A 20,892-nucleotide genomic window follows, 5' to 3' on the forward strand; every position below is an offset into this window, starting at 1 on the left:
TCTCACTCCAGGATCAAATCAGATGGTGCCTGATGAAGGAGGCTCTCGCAAGACCCCAGACCAGGCCCGTAACACCTGATTCCACTCAGCGACCCTCACCTCTGGTTCCCCTTTGACCACCTTTGTTTCGTTTACTGATTATAAAAACGTGCAACTATACTCTTGTATGATTCAGACCATGAGTTCACACCTCGATGGGCCTTAAGGGGCTATAACGTTACTTCTTACAATGTTTCCTTCATGTGGGGAAATTTAGGGAATACCACTCAGTCCTGGAAAGCAGATAGATATCCTCCTGCTCTCCACTACGACTTAGGGACTAGACCAAAAATCTGGTATTTGGTGAAAACCCAAATAAAAGCTCTTTTAAGGAATTCCAGCCCCCAAACTTGGAACAACCTAACCCATACTAATCTCTCAATCTAGACCCAAACATATAGAACCCTCAGGTGCTCTTTAATCATGATAAATCACACGATGACTTGAATGCCTGGTGTTGACTATTATGATCATCCAACATATGAAGGACATGAAGTCCCTGCCTCAGAAACAGGACTTTAGCCTTCCCTCAGTCTGGGTCGAAGGGCCTAATAACATGCTCTCACTTGAGGGCGCTGGGTGTTTCTTATGTGGGACCCAAATACATCGCCTTGCCAACCCAACAACGAGGCAGATACGCCACTGTTGTTACCGGATGCCATGCCCAGGCTCGCCCTTCCTCCGCCATTGCCCCTAACCCAGGAGCTTTTGTCTATAATTTGAGCCAAAACAAGGAAACTGGGATTTCAGATATGGTCTTTTCTCAGTCCTCTCTCCACCAAAAAAATCCCATAATCCATTTCCCATTTGCCCTGAGAATACTCACCTGCAGTGCTTGGGGTTGAGCGTTTACCCCGAGATAACTCACAGAATAGTCCTAACCTTACTCCCCAAATTTGCCACGAAATATCCCGTTTTTATTATTTTCGCATTGCTCTAGTATACAGTCTTTGGAAACAAATGACATCATTCTATTCGTAGCATTCTGTTTTTAGTAGTGGTATTTCCATTTCCAAGATACAGTAATTGTCGATTGCCGAAAATGTCAAATCCTAGAAAACACAGCATGCCTACGTGTGATGTTAATGCTGGGAGCGAGCTGTACTTTTTTCTAATCGGGAAAAGGGATAATAGACGAGTGAGGCTTTGGCTTGACTTCGCTTGCGCTTTCTTTCCTTGGTGATGAAATAGTTAAACTGGAAAAGCCGATCGGCAATCCTTCTGTTCTGGTAGCAATCATAGAATGCTACACCTGCGCTTGAAGAACTAGGAGTAACTGAGGTAGCGCTACAAAACCGCAGGGCTCCAGTGTGTCAGCGCCTAGCAAGGCGGTACTTGTGCGCTGCTCAGAGGAATGTTGTTTCTACATCAGCAAACCACGTAAAGCGATATAACAGCTTGAGTTTCTGAAACATTAAAATCCTTGAATAGAGAGAACATCATCCCCTAAATTGGGAGTGGACAGACTTGTTTAGCTGGTTGCCTTGCAGGAATACGGAATTGGCTTCATTCTATATTACAGGCCTTAAGTATATTAGTTTTTATGATTATACTGTTTGCTACTTAATCAGGTGTCTCACCAGGTGCATTGAACAAGCAACCATGAACAGCCACTACCAGAATCATGGTAGTCCAATGCCCAGAGAAATTACAACGAACTGAGACCCTCTACCAAAGAACTTTCGGTGTGTGGAATAAGAGATTTAGTTCTGCTTCCAACAAGCCTCCCTGCATCTCAGATGTGGCCATAAGGTCGCCCACTATGCATTCAGGTTTTCCCTCCTATGTGGACACGACACACCAGAAATGAGCCTCCCTGGGGGTGAGGGAGCACTGTTACTTTTCAGTGACAGACCAATGATACGTCCTAATGGTTGATTGTCAATGCTTCCCAAGGAAAGATTGATAGAAAGGGGGAAATGTGAAAGAAAATACAGAAAAAAAACAAAGTTGGTATTGTCAAGAGAGTAATTTAAAATGGAGCCAGAAGGCCTCCAGGAAGCTGAGCTAACACACCCCACCTTTAAATACTCGAGGTTCTCTCCAATGAAAACCTCCCTGATCTGCTGAGACTATTCCACATCTACTGGTGGAACGGCTATGAGTTATAAAAGGCCGAACTTCAATGCAGCCACTTTCTCAGATTTGGTTTTGTGGCACACCATGCTACCCGAGCCAAGTTACTGGCTACTTGAGAGAGCTACTCTAATTTCCTTAGTTACGTACCTTCTCCTTGACACAGCCTGGCTACTCATCTTTGCCTATCGGGTTTGGATCAAAACATTTATTGCAAGACATTTAAAGAAAAGCATCTCCCCCTACTGAAACTATTCAAAAGAACGTTTATTATAAGCTCTAAACCCAGTTCCAGAAACATTTTGAGAAACAACAGCCCTACTAAGCGAAGGATGATGTTCACTACATAGGACAGTTATATATTTTTCAAGCTATTTATTACTTTATAGGTACACCTCAAGCATTAACTCCCCACCACAATCCATTTTAATATTCTGTATATTGTTTATTTCAATATTCTAACATGACTTCATAGGTTATCTCTAGAAACTAATGGTTGATCATCAGTGCTTGCCATGTTTGTTCTAATTCTTTTTTTTTTTTTTAGGCGAGGCAACCTTTGGTTGACCTCACAGATTGCAAGGACCTTGTCAGCTTACAATCCCTTATTTTTTGTTTTTTACACCTACAGCACCCGGTCTTCCTAGGTGATCTCCCATCCAAGTACTAACCAGGCCCAACCCTGCTTAGCTTCCAAGATCAGATGGGATAGGGTTGTTCAGGGTGGTATGGCCATAGACATGTTTGTTCTAATTTGAACCACAATCTGGATCTGTAATCTCACTGCAGTTAGCTTTGTGACTTTGGACTATCATGTTTTGTCTTGGATCCTCATTAAAACAAAAAAATAAAATATATTGGCTGATTCAAACGGCAGCTGTTAAGAAACTAACGAAATATGTATGCATTTGCAAAAATAGCTGAAATCATAGAAAGACAAAAATTGTCTTTGATGGTCTGAAAATTACTTTCCAATTCAAAATTATACTTGAGATAGATGCAGAGATGACGTTTTCTAGAGCAGAAATGATACTACACAGATTCTAAAGCAAAAAATATAAATCTGCATCAAATTTAATATACCTAGAGTTAAGATCCTACTAATGTATTAAAAAAATTCTAACATTAGATCTAGGCCAGCTGGTATACATAGGCAGAATTAATCCCTTTATTTCACGATGTAAAAAGAAGGCTCTGATTAAAAGATTTTAGACAATTCTGGTTGTATAAAAATTCATGAAGTTTGAATTATTTTTTATTCTTAGCTGTCATCTTCTACATGCTTCTCTAAATATGAAGCAATAGATCCTATCACAAATAAAGGTCTTAGCATATAAATACATATCTAGGTAAATGTAACAAAACATTTCCTATTAAAAATGACTGTAAGCATTTAGTACTATAGAGGGGAAAAAAATCTAATTCTGACACATCTGTGTCCTATAAGGAATAAACACAAAACTTATAGAACAATTTGATGATTAAGACTAAGTTCTATCTCAAAGCAACTTTAAAATTTCCCAATTTAAAAAAAACTTGGAGGGGGGGTAATCGACTAGGGAATGTGGGAAAGGAAACTGAATATTCCTCAAGGCATTAAAAAAAGTCTTGTTTTCAGCTAGAGATACATTAAGTAGATAAATTACTAAATTAAAGCATGACTTTCTAGTTGATCTGGCATTGCTTCTGCTGTTATAAAAACAGCACATAAATTTCCCTTTATATTACAATTACTGATAACCAGAGCTGCAATTGAATTTTCTTTATATGGCAGGCAATAGAAAACTACAAGGATCATGAAGTAATCTAGTTAATCTATTTAGTACTGATGTGTCATATTTAATGCCTAGTCAAAAGTAGCAAAAAATGAAATTTATAGATTATTTTAGAGATGCAGCAAGAAAGCCATTTTCTTATAATTCTTCTAATCTAATCATCTGTAATGTTACAATCTTGGATTTAAGCAACATCCATAAATACAATCTTGTTTGCTCATAAAAAAAAGGTAAACATCACTCTATAGATACGCAATTTCCTAATTTTCTAGATGTGAAATTAAGGCCCAGTGATTCGTTCAAGATCATGTGGCTGATTAGCACAAGATTTCACACTCCTACTTCCAGCCGGTGCTCTAATACACCAAAATACTTCTGGGCTAATAAATATTCGTTTAAATCAACAAACCATTAGGTACAAATAAGAGTTTAGCCAATAGGAATATAAAATCTTAGCACAAATATGACTGGCTTGAAATTAAACCAGATGTATATATTGTTAATAAAACCATATATAAAAAAATCAATGACATCTATTGATTTCCAGATCATGTTTTATGAAACTTCAATATAACTAATCAGAAGCTCAACTTAGCATTGCTAAGTCTGGATACATCCAAGCTTTGTTAATTTGCATGATATTTCCTCTATATAGACAGGAATTCCTAGGGTTAATTCAAACAGTCTTCAATGTTGAACAGGAATTTCAGATTATTTCTCAGAATATTTACACTAATTTGAAAGAATAATTGATAAACTTAGCAAAATGACTAAGATGACAGCTCTATGAATAGCAAGATGTCTCTAAATGTATTTTTCTTTTAACATGTGCTGAATTGGCTGCTTATAGTAAATAGCATTTCTCAATAGCAACAAGGTTCTTCAAAAGGAAACTGTTATCCATCAATAACAACTGCATGAAAGATAAGCAATCTAAAAGGCATAAAAGAATCTAGATGGTACAAAAATGAAATATTAGCTGAATAAAACAAAGGATTTGGTGGTAATATTTTCTATGCAGAAAAAAATAGAGATTTGCACATAATTTAAAAAGTAAACTAATTACCAAGTATCGGTGTCAAGGTTTCAATGCTATATAAGATTCTCTCTTAAATTTAACCAAATAAAAATCCCTGCTATTCAATTATATGGCAAGATGTCCTGAAGCAAAGTTTCATGAATCTTCAGAAAAAGAGAAAATTAAGGCTAAAAAGATCAAACACCAAGTGTTCATCAAACCTTTCAGTCAATAGAGCCTTTATTAACATGCAAGTATCATTTGCCACAAGATATACAAGTTTTCCTAATCTTTCAGTTCTTTTTCAATATTTTAACTTAAGGTTACTTGCGGATCTAACATATAAAGTAACCTATAAAATCCGTCAAAGTTAAACTTTATTCTAGTTATCACCTTAACCTTTAAGATCATTATTTAGGTTTATAAATTGGCATTGTCACCAAGTAGAATAAAATTCTTGTACTTGATAATCTTCTATACTAAAATATGTACCAGTATGTCTTAAGTTACTAAAATATATGCAATTAACATATTTAACTGCTTTCGATCAGCTAGAAAGTACAATGTTAGGTCTTCTAAGAGGAAAATGATTTGTTGAACTTGGTTATTTATGGTTTTTGCAGTTTCCAGAAAAACTGGTCCCTATTAAACCAGTCTTGAAGAACTAAGCTGAAGACCTAATTCATAGACCCTGTATGACAACTTTGTTTTACCCCCAAGATAGAGACGATAGTAAACCAAACCACGGTGCTGCTTTTCCCACACCTCAGTAGAGATGCTGTCATAGTTTTCCAAACTTTTTGTCTGCTTAGTATAAAAGCTGAATGACCTCTTTATAAGTTAGACTTCAATAGAAGACCCACAGATTATGGGTATCAGATTTTTTGGGACATATTTTAATGACTAGAAGATAATGTATATACTATATCAAAGTGCATTATAAGATCTGCACTGCATCTCTCCATATATTTTTCATATTTTGTATCATTTCAGTTGGATGCAGGAAGATTGGAAGAGTTCAGAAAAGTCTAGCTTTTAAGATCTGGATAAAGTTCATGGTGAGTCTTCTAAAACATATTTAAATATCCAGAAATATAATCATAACAAGAGACTATGTAAGAAGAATGAATATTGCAAAGGAAGCTTTATAGTCAGTGTAAGTACAGTACTTTGGATTGGCTAAAATGCACAGTGCACATGAAACCAAGGTCATGTAGTTTACTTGTTGACCATGTGGCTACAGTTCAAAAAGTCAGTGCTCCAAAAGCTGTACCTAGTAATCTTCCAAAATTGCTTTTAAATAAAGTTCTTAAATTGTAGCAATAAACAAAAAGACAAGATACACTTAAACAATACTGCAGTTTATCAAAAGACGCATAAGAAATTTCAACTCTTATGTCTTCTTCGACAGTTATAAAAATCAATATTTGGCTAAGTTATAAACATGTTTATAATGCAATTATTTGCATAATTCCAGTAATGCTAACGACGGCTATAAGATCAGAATAGTTTTTTTAAAAAAACACTAAAAACATAAAAATACATAGCCCCATTATTTACCTGTAGAACGTGTTCATTATGCCTAAATTTCAGCATTTACTGTATCATCGCTCTAATTTTAAAAATCATATCCAAAGGATAAGGCCAAACTACCTACGAACTGGCATATTAGTTTATTTCTCAATTTGTGAAAATGTCCTTAATTTGTTGATGTAGCAAACAAATTTCAAGTGATTGCTATGCAAAAGAACATAAGATAATCTGCTTTGCAATGAACTGGAGAGTTCAACTGCGCACAGGCAACATGCTCTATATGAAAAAATTACTAACTGAACTACAGGTATTAAATACTGAAAAAAGTTAACAGTTTATTATAATTTACTTTATTTAACAATCTAGGAAGTTCGCAGCCATCAGCAGTTCCAGTGCAATTTCAGGTGCAATGGGGAATTCAGGAATCTCCGTGGAGCTGTTAGTGTAGCGAACCTTGTAAGTAAAATACATGCATACTTTTGATAGCACATGTGAAGGGATCTCTCTAAAATTGACTTCATTAGTTTCGTTCTCAGCAAACTGACCTGGAAAAGAAAAGAAGTACGTTTGTTATGGGCTGAGCTGTGTCCTAACCCCCCAGTGCTTTGGAATGTGAACTGCATTTGGAGAAGGGTCTTTTATTTTCTGGTCAGGAAGCATTTTAAAAAGCGCTTCCCATATTTGCATGGCATCCTTGAGCAGGTGCCATGCAGATCTTCTCTGTATCATTCCAATTTTTGTATACGTCTTGCCAAGACGAGCATGGAGACAGTCCTTAAAGAGGTCATTAGGGTGGGCTCCGACCTAATACGACGGTGTCCTTATAAGAAGAGATTGGGTCACAGACAGAGAGATCGGACAATGTGAAGACACAGGGAGAAGATGGCCATCTAGTAAAGGGAAATCGACCAACAACTTGATCTGGAATTTCTACCCTCCAGAACTACATGAGAATTAATGCGCTGTTTAAATCACCAGTCTACAGGACTTTCTTATGGCAGCCCTAGAAAGCTAATACAATGTGAAAAGAATAAACTAACTAGCATCAAATGAAATATCTAATTCTGATTTCTGAGTATAAACATAAAAAAAAAATCTTTATTAAGACAGCATTTGAGATTCATCGATATTGAATTTTAAAATTCTAATTCTCTCCTAAAAGTCTGGACACTTAAGTACCTTGTCCTAAGACTCTTGTTGGCAGGATTACTGAAAGATGAGTAGGACATAAAAAAGCCAAATCTTTCAGAAGATTCAGTCTACGGAATCAAGTCTTTTTGGACCATTGGCAGCCCTGTGCTGTACTGAATTGGCATCCAAAAATAAGTTAGTGAAATACTACTTTAAAATCTTTTCGGGAAGGTAAATCTACTGACCTCCCGTTTAGTTTTTAAAAATATGATCATGTTAATGAGGTCTCCTTATAAGCCACTTCCCTTTAATAACATTTCATAAATAGTTTCTAGTGATTTCTCGAAGTTTCTTCTGCTAGGTACAGGTTTTATCGTTTAGCTTTTATTATAGGGATAAAATTATTTTCCTAGCAGTCAAGCACTAGCAACGTGACCTGAATACAAAAGGCAGAAAAATATACTTTCTGAGATGTAGTATTTTTAGAGCTTTTTAATAATTGTGTGTTGGTTCGGGGTGAGGTGAGTGGGGAGAAAGGAGATCGGGATTCAGCAAATAATTCAAAGGCATAAGGTAACTTTTGGTTTACCAATAATTAAAATTCTCTTTCTTGAATATATGCATGAAATATTACCAACAAGCACTTAAGCCTTTGAGACTAGACACACATTAAGATCTTTTTTTTTGAGGTGAAATTCATATCACAAAAAATTAACCATTTTAAAGTGTACAATTCAGTATAGATCCACAATGTTGTGCAACCACCCCTCAATCTAGTTCCGAAACATTTTTATCACCCCAAATTGAGCCCTGTGCCCAAATTGAGCCCTGTGCCTTTAAGCAATTACTCCCATTTCCTTACCCCCCAGCCTTGGGACTTTCTATCTATTCTGGGTATTTCATACAAATGGAATCACATGACATGCGACCTTTTGTGTCTGACTTCTTCCACTTAGCATTATGTTTTGAAGGTGCATCCACTTTCAAATATACTTTGTAGCATGGATCACTACTTCATTCCTTTTTATGCAAACATTAATTTGGGGCTGAAGTTTGATCTTCAGGACAAAGCTCTTATTTTTAAATTTTAAAGGAGATCAAGTTTACAATGAGCAAAAATCCTTTCATTTGGATTTTAATTAAAACTTTCTCAGCGTCCATGATTTTCCCCCTAAAGTACATTGAAGCTCTGTTTGGGAGAAAAGACTAAAAGCAACTCGACTCAGGAACAATGAGTCCTGCTCGTACCCAGACTGGGTCCCTAAGTACCACTTCTCACTAAAAGAAAACAGCGTTCTTTGGGAAAATGGCTGTTTTCTGGATTGACAAAAAATGTACAAAATGAGCCTGAGAAAGCTTGTTATTACAGGAAGCAGTATAGCTGTACAACAGCGATGGTGAAGCCATGTCAAAAAGACACAGGAGCCATAAAATGGAGCATATTTTTGGCATAAAAATGGAGCAAATGGAGCAATTTGAGCAATCAGTGAGAATGACTACATCGGATTGAAAACCACCAAAAATATATAGTGATGAGCTGATAATGACATGCAAAACCGAACGGAACGAAACAAAACAAAATAAAACACTCTTTATTATTGGAGAATGCTGGCGAACCAATTCATTACTCTGAAAAATTATATGTAAAGGGAAAAATCAAGCATTTATCTTCTTTTTCCTGTACAGACTATATTTCAGGGCAACCAAATAGAATTTAAGAGAATTCTAATAAATAAATGCAGAAAAAACATACAGAATTAGAAAATCACTGTTTTGTAATTCCAAATGAAGTACATCTCAACAGTAATCACAGTGAGTGCTAAAATAATTATATGAAAGTCTGACTAGGGAACTGTTCACGACGAATCAACTTGATAACCCTGGGCCCCCTAATCAATCTGGACATAGCTAAAACATGTGTTACAATAGTATATGACAGTACTATAAAGTATTCTTGCCTAGTAAAATGAACCAGATTCTAATCAAGCCTCTAGAGTTCTAATTATGAGTTTACAGGATGAAACATTAAGTCTAATCAAGATATGGACATTACATAAATAACCTTGTTTCTTTGTAAAATTGATGGTCTGGAAAAAAGGGAAGGTGCAGGGGGACTAGCACAGATTTTCTAAGTGAAATGACACAATGTCAGGGATTCGCTTGAAATACTCTTTAAAAAACGAGAACAGATGAAACAAGACCGGCAAGATGTTGATAACTGCTGACGTGGATTGACATGCACATGACACTGTATTATACCATTCTCTCTACTTCTGTGTATGTTTTAAAATCTCCATAATAAAAAATATAGAAAAGGAATTGTAAGGGATCTAAAATAGCCAAAACAATCTTAAAAAAGAAAAAAAAGTTGGAGGCCTCACACCTCCCAATTTTAAAACTTATGAAAAAGCTACAGTAATCAAAACTGTGTGGTACTGGCATAAAGAACAGAGCGCAGGAGAAACACTGAGAGTCCACAAATAAGCCTGCACATCTACAGTCAACTGATGTTCAAGAAGGGTGCCATGACCAATCAGTGGGGTAAAGAAAGGCCTCTTCGACAAATGGTGCCGGTATGTCCACATGCAAAAGAACAGCTAAATCATCACCTCACACCGTATACAAAAACTAACTTAAAATCGAAGACCTAAATGTGAGAACTAAAGCCAATCAAACTCTTATGAGAAAACATAAAGGTAAATCTTTACGATATTGGATTTAGCAATGGATTTTTAGACAGGACTCCAAAAAATACAAACACCAGCAAAAGGGAAAAAGAGATAAAGTGAGCTTCACCAAAATAAAAAACTCTTGTCCATCAAAAGACACTGTTAAGAAAAAGACAACCTACAGGACGCGAATCATATATCTGGTTAGAATATAGTGTCCAGAACTTATAAAGAACTCTTACAACTGAACAACAAAAAGACACACAACCCAATTAAGAAATGGGCAACGAACTAAAATAGACATTTCTCCATAGAGAATATATAAATTGCCAGCAAGCACCTGAAGAGATAGTCAACATCATCAGCCATTAGGGAAATGCTAATCCAAAACACAATGGGATACCTACTTGACACGAGCATGGCTAGAATAAAAAAACTGCATCGCGTCAGTGAGGGTGTGAAGAAAGCCACGCGAGGAACCCTCGCACTGCTGGAGGGGTGTAAGATGTGCAGTCTGGCGTTTCCTCCGAAAGTTAAACATAGAATTACCATATGCTCCATAAATTCCAATACTCAAGAAAAAATTTTTCTTGAGGTAAAAAAAAAAAATTACCTCTAAAGAAAAAGGAAAATGTTAAGAAAAGACGTTTGGGAGGTGGTAGCTTCTACAAACTTTATGCATAACTAGGAACACAAATCACCAGAGTCCTGTGCTGAAGAAGCTGACCACGGAAACCAACCAAGGGAAATGGTCCTTCCAAAGAATCAGCGTGGTCTTATTGAAACTAGAGCAAACAGCTAAACACAGCGAATGGCAGAAACCAACTTTCTCCCAATGCAACATAATCATGCAAATGTTCAAACGGTTACCGCTTCTCTTTGTTTTTAAATGTTATGAGTCATTTAATTTGACTTAAAAATACATTCATCAAACATTATAAGTGAAGCTCTATTAAGAGAAAGTAAAGAAATGTTCCCACCTGGGCCACTCAACATGGCTTTTATTGTTCCTGATGTTAACGCATGTTCTCTTTTTACAATGAATTCATGACCATCCGAAGATATCAATTTAACATACATAGCATCAGGGCCTTCACAGCCACCATAGGTCTTTTCTTCTCCATCTAAAGTAAGTAGTAAAATGATTTTTGAATCGCATTTATTAAAAATAAGCAGGTTAACCAAGGTTAGTATTTGAGGAACTCAAACCAGAAACACTTCTGGAGGGCAAGAGCCACTAAGATTTTAAAGTTTTTAATTTCTTGTCTATTATTTTCTACACATTTTCCAATGTCAGAATAACCTCTATATTCGAGGACGTTACTCTGGATGAAATTTACCAGTATTTTCCAAGGAAGTATTAACTTTTTTATGATCACAGCAGCCCGTCAAATTTGAAGATTAAGACAAAATATTCAAATAGTAAAACTTCAATTTTACCACCTGAAATACTCGTTTTAAAAATAAGATGCATAGTGTGTTTATCAATTATTTAAATTTATACTTCTAGTACTCTTTGTAAGCTAAACCGTTCATGTCTGTTGGGAAAGTTTCTAATATCTTAAGGTACAAGTGCTCATTAAGAATCACAAATTATATTTCACACAATAACGTTACTGATCTGTCTTCCCAGAATATATAGTAGACATAAGCTGTTGATTTCAACAACTCCTTTTGGTCCACGCTGACTGTTTTCTTACTTACATTCACTGACATCAAAAGTCTACCTTGAGAAGAAAAACCAGCATTTTACTGGTTGAAATACTTACCCGTTATTTTCTTATGAAACTTACCCATTATGTTCTTATGAAATTCTACTTTGCTTCCACAGGAAGTTTAGTAGTTTCCTGAAAATATAACAATGCTATATTAAGACTAATGCTGAAATAACATGTTTTCACCCATTATTATTTAACACGTCCTTGGTGTTACAAGTTTAGGACTCTCTCTCTCTCTTTGCTATGCAAGAGTTTCCCAGCCACCGCAATATAAAATAGTATCAAGTTTCTGGACATCTGACGAAAGATGATCACTTCTAGGACAATAAAGTGTAAATAAAGATTTGTTCTTTTTCTTTTTTCCTTTAAGGCAAATTTTCTGACAATAGTTTAAAAATACAGATGCTGTTCCTTAGGACCTCACCTGAACTGAACTTGAACGAGATCCCTGGCCTTAATCATCTTTCTATATGCACTAAAGCAAATATTTGCTGAATGAATGACAACAAGATAAATCTAAGGACATGAAGTACTGAGAATTAAAAGGACAAGGCCTGCCCTCTTCTTATATAAATGTACACATCTTTAATACATTTTATTGTTCCATCCCTTCTGCATGCAGGTTGCCAAAGTTCTGAAATTTAACAGTAGAGTGGTAAAAAATTTATAATTTTTAAAGAAATCTTAAATTTTACAAAATAAAATGAATGCTAAAGGATTCATGTTTTCAGTACTTTATATTTTAACATTTCTTCAAAAGAGGATTTTCTTAGTATCAATATTATTTTTTGTGTGTGTCAGGAAAACAACATATCCTAACTATCTTATTCTCTAAGAAATTGTAGCCCAATATTTTAATTCTAACCTTACGGGAAGGGTCAAGAAAATGAACCATAACGTTTTAAAGCAAGAAAGGCACTTGGAGATAACCTATATAATCCCTCCACTTAAAAAACAAAACAAAAACAACCTCCCCCACCCCGACTCCCGATAACATCACTGATGTAAAGAGAGGCTGAATGATTTGTTCCAGGAGTGACAGACTGGGAGCAGAGATCAAATCTTTCGGTCTAGAACACTGGCTAAGCATGGAAGGAGATTTAAAGTTCCATTTCTAATGTGAGATAAGGGCAGCTGTGCCAGTGCAGTGTTATTACCAACCATTTGAGGGCCTTACAAGGGGCAAACATTGCACTAAATGCCTTATATACATTTTATTTTAAAATGATACTTTCACAAGGGAATTATTATTCCCATCATAAAGATGTGCAGATGCTAAGAGGCTGCTACTTGCTTAAGGGTTCTACAGCTTAAGTGACAGCATGAGGATTTAAACCTAGGTAGTTTTGTTTTACAGCCCATATTCTCTTCCGTTATTCCGCACTGCCATGGTATAAAATTCTGGCTCGTTAAAACTTCTTTTCCACTACTGCTGAGAGCTCCTTAGATCATTCTCTAAAATGTAAAAATGTCATTTTATGATAATAGTAGTAGGCAATTAAAAATTCATCAGCCATTATTTTCTTCTGTTCATACTGCTTTCTAATCATTCTTCTAAAAAACAAAAAAACAAAGCAAAACGAAAAGAACAAACTGCTAGAAAAGCTAGAAGAACAAGAATTTCAAGTGCCAACTTGTCTATCTGGAAAATTTCCAGAGCAAAACATCTAGAATGTTTACTTAAGTAGCAGTAGCTAAGCAACCATGCTAAGTCACATTTTAGCAGCCCTTTGGGTAGCAACACTTTCTCTACAGACTTCCTAATACAGTAAACCAATTCCACCCTTTCTCCAGCAAGGGTTAAATGGTGGCGGGGGGCGGGGGGAGACTCCCCATCACTAACAAAGAAAGTAAATCAACAGTAAGACTTAAGAGCAAACCTCGTTTCTAGGTAGAAACTAAAAATATTTTAAATAAGATGAAATCTGGACTTAAACAACAAATTACCTATAGATATCTAAGTCTGGGGTGGCAAAAATCTCAGCTTGAACATCTGAAGATCTATTCCATAACTGAGCTGAGTTCCGGAAACACGAATTAGGAAGGTAAAAGCAAGCAGTTGAGGAGCAGTGCTTGAGTCAGTCTAGGCAGAAGACAAGGGCATGAACAAAGGCCTGCACGTCACTGTGCTTTCATAGTAGTATATAGGAACATTATTCTTTTATGGTTTTTCATTTTTTGGTAACAAATGGAAATCCTACTTGAGCCAAGGGCCACATTGAAATCAGTTTTGAATCTAGGATTGAACACTGAAAACATCTTTGAACAGCCCATCCTATTTCTGATTTGAAACGTTACCTTTATCGTATACTATACAGTACCTGGATTTCTAGACTATATTCAGTTCCATCAGTCTGTTTATACCTGACTGATACCCCTGTTTTAACTACGATAGTGATAAACATGTTTTGCTAAATGGTTGGGCAAGTCCCCATTTTGTTATTACACATTTCTTGCTAGATCTACTTTTGGGTAGTTTCTATTATGAATGGGGTATGTTTTCCAATTATACTTTCTGAAAGGTTATTGCTAGTATTTTAAAGAAAAACTTTTAAATTCAGGGAGTTGACCTTGTAACCCATTACCTCTGCAGAACTCTCTTAATAGTTCTAATAGTTTTCCAGTTAATGTGCTTGGATTATTTAAACAGATGATAGCATCTGCTGCAAGTCTATTCTTTGTATATTTTTGGTTTTTTACACTGGTATTTACTTGAAAAAAAAATGTTAGCTGTCTGACATCACTAACAAAATGCACTGCAGATTAAAATAAGAAATATAAAAAGCCCCACTGAACTCTGAAAAAATAGAATACAAAATACAAACAGCACATGGACCTGTAAAAAAAGTGCTTGATCCCAATGGCAAAATGCAAACGTAAACTTTAAAACTTGTTAAGACTCAGTGTTGGAGGAGAGGAGAAATGGGTGGTATCAGATAAATGGCACAAGTTTTGGAAGGCGGCAGCAGCAGAATCATTGAGGCTAGCAAGTCTCCTTCTCGAATCTACTTTAGAGAAACACTAGCACCATGAGCAAAGGCAAGATTATTTACTATAATACGTGTACAAATGAAAAACTGAAAATACCCCACAAAGTTCATCAATTAGGAATGAGCTAAATATATGTAGTATTCCATATTTATGAAATATTACAGGGCAGTAAAAAGGAATGTTAAATCTCTATTTATCATGACATGGAAATACCAAGATAAACTGTTAATTTTTTAAAAAGCAGATTAGAATGATAAGAACAGTTTGATGCCACTACGCGAAATAAGTGGCTTCTTGCCTATTAATCTCATGTTTTCTACATATAAATGAACACATAAAAATACATGTTCAGAAGTGTAAATAACTAGAAAACTATGATTTAAAACTGAGTTTTAAAAAGGAACTAATAAGTGCATGGAACCAAGGAGCTCATGAAGGGAATAATGGTCAGTCAGCCTGATGATCTGTCCTTATCTACATGTAAGAATATGATTAATTTGAGTCTAACCAATGCACTGTCTACTTGAAACTAATTTAAATAAATTTTAAAATAAAATTGACATCTAAAATTACAAAAAAAAAAAAGATTAATTTGGAAACCAGTAAATTACATTAACTAAAAATTATCTCGTGTTCAGGCCTATCTGAAGAGGCTTTGGCTATGTAATACAAATTGACAGAAGTTAAGATACAATTCCAATTTGTAATAAGACATCAAAATATCCTGCCTAGAATGTGCTTATAGTGTCGCTGAATTCATGTCTCCCAGCATGAGTTAAAATTCTCATTCTGGCCTATTCGACTTATAACAATGCTATATTTAACTCTTGTGTAGATAATCTTAATACTTTTAGCAAACAGTACCCTTCCTCATCTTTTCTTCCACTGTGGAATTTATAGTTTTCTTCACTATTAGATACAAATATTTCACAAGTGTCTTTTTAGATCTACCTGTCAGCCCAACTAGCTGTAAGTTTTCACAAGGCAGACAGGTCTCTCTCTCTCTATGACCCACATATCAGGCACAGAGGCAATCACATGGCCATTTAATGAAGCATGTGCCACAGACAAGACATAGATAGTATTATCCTGAGCTTTCCGACAAAAGTTATTCAACAGCACCACGCTTTTGAGCAAGTGATTCTTTTCATGTTTTTCCTCGGTATTGGCATCTAACAAACTTGGAACTTTTAGACAACCACAATGAAAACTGTTCTTTCCAGGAAATGTCTATTTAAGTTTATTGAAACATTCTGTGTTATATTAAGGGGAAGGAGTGACTAAGGAAGGAGATGGTATTCCGTCTTTCACAACAGAATTGAGTCAATATGAGTTCTAATTCTTAAAAAAGTTTTGTTTTAAAGATTTCCAGGGCACAGCCACATGTTTATAATATCATAACGTAAACATCAGTCTCACGATTTTGTACCCACTACCATAAACTGCTAATTATAATACAAGTTTATCAAACATGTATTCCTGTACATTTCTGGAATTTCATGTTTCCTAGAACTAATTCAATTATATTTGCATTTCTATCTCGAGACCCAGAGAGGTTAAGACATGATCAGGCTTGTTTCACCCCCCAAATGAGGAAATTGGGCTAAAATGCATCTACGAGTCCCTTCTGGCTCTACTATTTCATGGTTGAACCCATCCGCAATTCATCCTCCCTCTAAAACAAATGCTTCTAACTCTCAATTTCTCATTTTAATTAAACAAAGTCACTCTCACACAGCACAGAACTTAAAGGCTCCAGGCGCTGTGTGTTCCCAGAGTTTGTCTCACTCCTGCAAACTATCTAATCTCCCTCCTTGATAATGATCTCCAAATTCCTTTATTTTGGTTTAAAAAGTATAAGCGACGACTTCCACTATGCAGTGTGTATTTAAGTATAAGTATACATTAGGAAATAAATTTCAAAGAATCATTAGGATGGGCTAAAAAGAAATATAGAAAGAAATACAAAATAAGTTCTGACCTTGCTTCACTCCACTGTTAAGAGTTGATCGGAACTGGCGCCACGCCCGTCTTGCTGTCCTTTTATCACTAACTCCCTGCCCTCTCCTCTGATGTCCCCACCCACGCAAAGCCAACCCCGCCAAACCCAATTCTCTGCCTAGCACAGTTCTGAACCGAAGAGCGGAATGTGGCTGGACAAGAGGTACATCCACTGACTGGCCTTAACCTTACATTTATATCCACGCACTTTAAACAGACACTGGGCATTGCAGCGATCCTCCTAGTAAACTGGCTTTCCTACTCCGAGAGAATTTACAGCTTTATTCCTAAACCTCCAACACCTTGCCCTGACTTCACTTACTTCGCCAGGAAAACGGAAACAAATCACTTCAACTGCCTTGTCTTTCCTCCTTCATCCTACCTGTGTGTATATACCATATACTCTGTCCACTCTCCTGTTAGAAAAGTTAATGGAAACCACCCTTCTATCCAAGGCCAACCCGCCCACTGAAGCTCACTTACCCAAGGATTTCGTCCGCCATTATTCCCATCAACACATCAAAGTGCTGTGTCACCGTTCACTGGTTAACCGGCTCAGATCAGATTTTTGGCCCACTAGTTCATTCGAAGGGCTCTTATCAAATTTCAACTACTTTGCTTGGTCACGTGATCGATTTTTATCCTCATCTTACTCCTGGCAGGGTTTTACAGTTGACTAATTTCTCCTTCCTGAACCGTTTTCTTCTCTTAGTATTACAGACACCACGCCCTGTTTTCTGCTCCCACCGCTGTTTGCTCCTCCTCTAACCAGAGTGCTCCCTTTTCTCCATTAACTCTCTACTTGATGTCTCCCAGTCAGCCATGAGGTTCAAATATCACCTATGAAATACAACTTCCAGATTATCTCCCTAGCATCACATCTCCCCTGAGTCCCCTGAGAAACAGCTGTGGATATACAACTCGGCCACTGCACACACTGAGCTGTAAAAAAGTTATCAAACTCAGTACATTCTATACAGAACTTCTGATTTATTCCTCAGAAACCAGTGTACCCTCCCAGCCCTCCTCATTTCAGTAAATGGCACTGCTGTTCAGCCAGATGCGCAGGCAAGACACTTGATTTCTCATTTTTTTTTCTTCTACGAGTGAAGGCAAGACCCACTTGGCTCGATCTCCGAATTACATTCCAAATCAGACCACTTCTCACTAACTCCCAAGTTACCATTTCTCAACTGGACTATGCCACAAGCCTCCTCAGGAGCTGGTTTCCCCACTTTCCTCCAACGTGGTCTATTTGCCACCCAGCAATTAGTCATCGAAAGCATACATCAGATGTCATTCCACTGCACAAAATCCTCTGATGGGTTCTCATCACAGACAGAAAAATGACTATCAAGTTCCACCTTACTGAGTCCTTGTTAATCACTCTGACCTCACCTCTCATCACTCCTCACTAAGCACCAGCCACGATGGCCTTCTTAGTATGCTAATAGGTCAAGTTCTTTCCTACCTTAAGGTCTTTGCATTTGCAGTTACAGTTATCTTAAATTTCTTCCCTCACCTCTCCCTCATTTAGGTCTTCAGGCAAAACATCAACTTCAGAGGTAGGAGTTTGATCACTTCCCTATTGAGATGACATACCCCCACCCGAGTCACTCTAACTTAATCTAACTCTAATCTTGCTATGGTTTCTTTCATATTTTTCATCACCTGAAACTATGTTTGCTTATGTTTTGTAAAGCCTCTCTCCTTCCTCAGCTCCATGAGGGCAGGCCGACTATGGTGCCTAGCATATAACAGATGCTCAATAAATATTTCTTGAATGAATGGTGCTATTATTTTCTTAATCACCTAGGCTTGAAATTTCAGGCATCACGGAATGGGCTTTTTTGGTTATTATGAACAGTAAACATTAAGGACAGGTTAGCTAAAATCCATTAACACCTATCAGTGTAACTGCAGGTTTTCCAGATTATTTTCTAGTACTGAAACATCCAAACCCCCCAAACATTTTATAAGACACAAACTAATATTACTTTAGAACTTCATATGTAAGGCTGACTATAATGTCTAACTATAAACTATTGTCTAATTATATTAAAAATTACCATAAAGCAATGAAATTGGCATCCTCCATTTGAAATATATATTTTCGAATGGCAAATAACTGGATAAATCTCATGCGTAAGGATAAAAGAATATTAACTTAAAATTAAATATGGACCCCAAATCACTGGCAATAAATAATAAATATCCACGGTGCCTGGGGCCACAGCTATTTCCTTGCCGTTGCATCTCCACGATAAATAAATCCACGTGTAAACTGTGATGGTTCGACATTACGAATTATAGTTATAACGTAAATGAGATTTATCATTTTAGTCCACGAAACAGAAAAGGAAACTATTTGGGGATCAAAAAGCAAATCTGTCAGTTTGAAAATGAGGTTTTGAAACTGAAGGATTTAGGCTGCTTTCCACACTGAAGGCGATGCGGAGTAGAAATGCTCGCACTAGTGACACGAACTCCATAGCCATACGTTACTAAAAAGGTTTTGGTTCCGTAAGAGAAACTCGATGGCCACTGTAGTTGACACTAGATACCTCTTTTCAGACAAGACTGGGAGGTAGATGCACGACAGCCCCAAACCACCAGGTTGGGCAGAGATCGCTCAGTAAGTTGCCCAGAAGGTAAAGTTCCCGGAGTCCCGCAGCTGGAAAAAGCGAGGCCCTCTCCTACGACTGCGGACTGCCTCCAAGAGAAGGACGAATCTCAGTGCACACGGGGAAGGCAAAAATGAAAAGCGTCAGGGCTGCCATGCTCCTAACTCCACCCTCCCCGCGCTCAGCCCAGAGAAGGCCCCGTCTCTCCGGCCGCCGCCCCTCCTTCCACCCTTTCCCGAGCCCACCGAACGCGCCAGGAGAGGTCCCGCCGCCCTCTTCCCCCTCCCCCAAACCAGGAGCCGAGGCGGCCAGGGCAGGCTGAGGGCTTCCGCTCCTTCCCCGCCCAAATGGGAAGGGGTGGGCAGTAGGGCGGCGAGCGCGCCCACTACGAGCCCCCTTCGTCCTCCACGAGGGCCCGGAGTTCCGTCCCCACTGCAGCCCGAGACTCACTCGTCAGGCCCGCAGTCACCGCAGCCACCGCACCCGGTCCCCGCGCACCGCCACAGCCCCCAGTCCAGGGCCGCCCCCCCACCCCCAGATGCCTGCCGCCGTGGGTTCCGGGGCAGTTGGGGAATCACTTCCGCCGAGTCACCGACGCCTTCTGCGACGCGCGGGAGATTAGTACCTGGTGAGGCGGGGACGCACTGAGTTTGTCGCCCGCTTCCGTCCACGGGAACTGCGCAGCGCCCCTTTCCTTCCCCAGTCCTACAGCACCGCAGGCCAGCGTGGGGGGACAGCGAGCTCTGCAAATCTCAACCAATCCGCTGCCAGGCCTTCTGATTCCCAGCATGCAGCTCCGGCCCCAATCCAGTTTCCACGGGGACGGCGTCCTCAGCGAGCTGCTCCGGGGTCCCAGCAGCACTGCATCCTGGGACTTGTAGTTTCTCTGGAGGGTGTGTTGGGGGTTGGCCGGGGCAGCACTGCATCCTGGGACTTGTAGTTTTTCACGCTGGGTGTTAAGATTTTTGGAAATTTTAGGAGTTGTCCGTGCCTGTCCTTTGGGGGAACTCCTGGAAGTCGGAGACTGTCTGCAGAGGGAATATTGAAAAGTGGGAGTGCGGTCTCTTTGCTGACAAGATGGGCTCTTTATGAGGCAGCATCTGTCTTTTGTGAAAAGTTGCAGTACGTGTACAGGAGCATCTCAACGCCTCGCGTAATCGCCTGGCCTCATTTCCTCTCTTCCCCGTACCGTTCGAGATTTACTGAAAACTAACCACGCCCCCGCCCCCACCCCCACCCTGGGGCTCTTCCCCCACCTCTCTAGCCCTCTTCCCTGCCCAGCATTTCTAGATTCTGATTTCATTCACAGAAATTCCA

General features: G+C 38.2%; 1 protein-coding gene and 2 pseudogenes across 2 annotated transcripts; all 3 read right to left on the bottom strand.

Moving 5' to 3' along the window:
* Positions 1-2,737: 2,737 nt before the first annotated feature.
* On the bottom strand, positions 2,738-2,855 carry LOC120585648 (uncharacterized; annotated as a pseudogene).
* A 2,275-nt stretch (positions 2,856-5,130) lies between these two features.
* ELOC (elongin C) lies at positions 5,131-20,391 on the bottom strand. 2 transcript variants are annotated; one of them, XM_039841891.1, is made up of 4 exons: positions 20,201-20,391; positions 12,035-12,088; positions 11,222-11,365; positions 5,131-6,986 (listed from the first exon to the last, which is right to left on the bottom strand). In XM_039841891.1, the coding sequence occupies exons 2-4, from the start codon at positions 12,036-12,038 to the stop codon at positions 6,796-6,798; spliced, it is 339 nt and encodes a 112-aa protein (XP_039697825.1). In that variant the 5' UTR covers positions 12,039-12,088; positions 20,201-20,391; the 3' UTR covers positions 5,131-6,795. The 2 variants fall into 2 exon arrangements, with proteins under 2 accessions (XP_039697825.1, XP_039697824.1); XM_039841890.1 differs by having other exon boundaries at positions 20,026-20,203.
* On the bottom strand, positions 7,105-7,199 carry LOC120585624 (uncharacterized; annotated as a pseudogene).
* Positions 20,392-20,892: the final 501 nt, after the last annotated feature.

The sequence above is a fragment of the Pteropus medius genome, unplaced genomic scaffold (genome assembly GCF_902729225.1).
Source record: "Pteropus medius unplaced genomic scaffold, Ma_sr-lr_union100, whole genome shotgun sequence".
Taxonomy (NCBI): Eukaryota; Metazoa; Chordata; class Mammalia; order Chiroptera; family Pteropodidae; genus Pteropus; species Pteropus medius.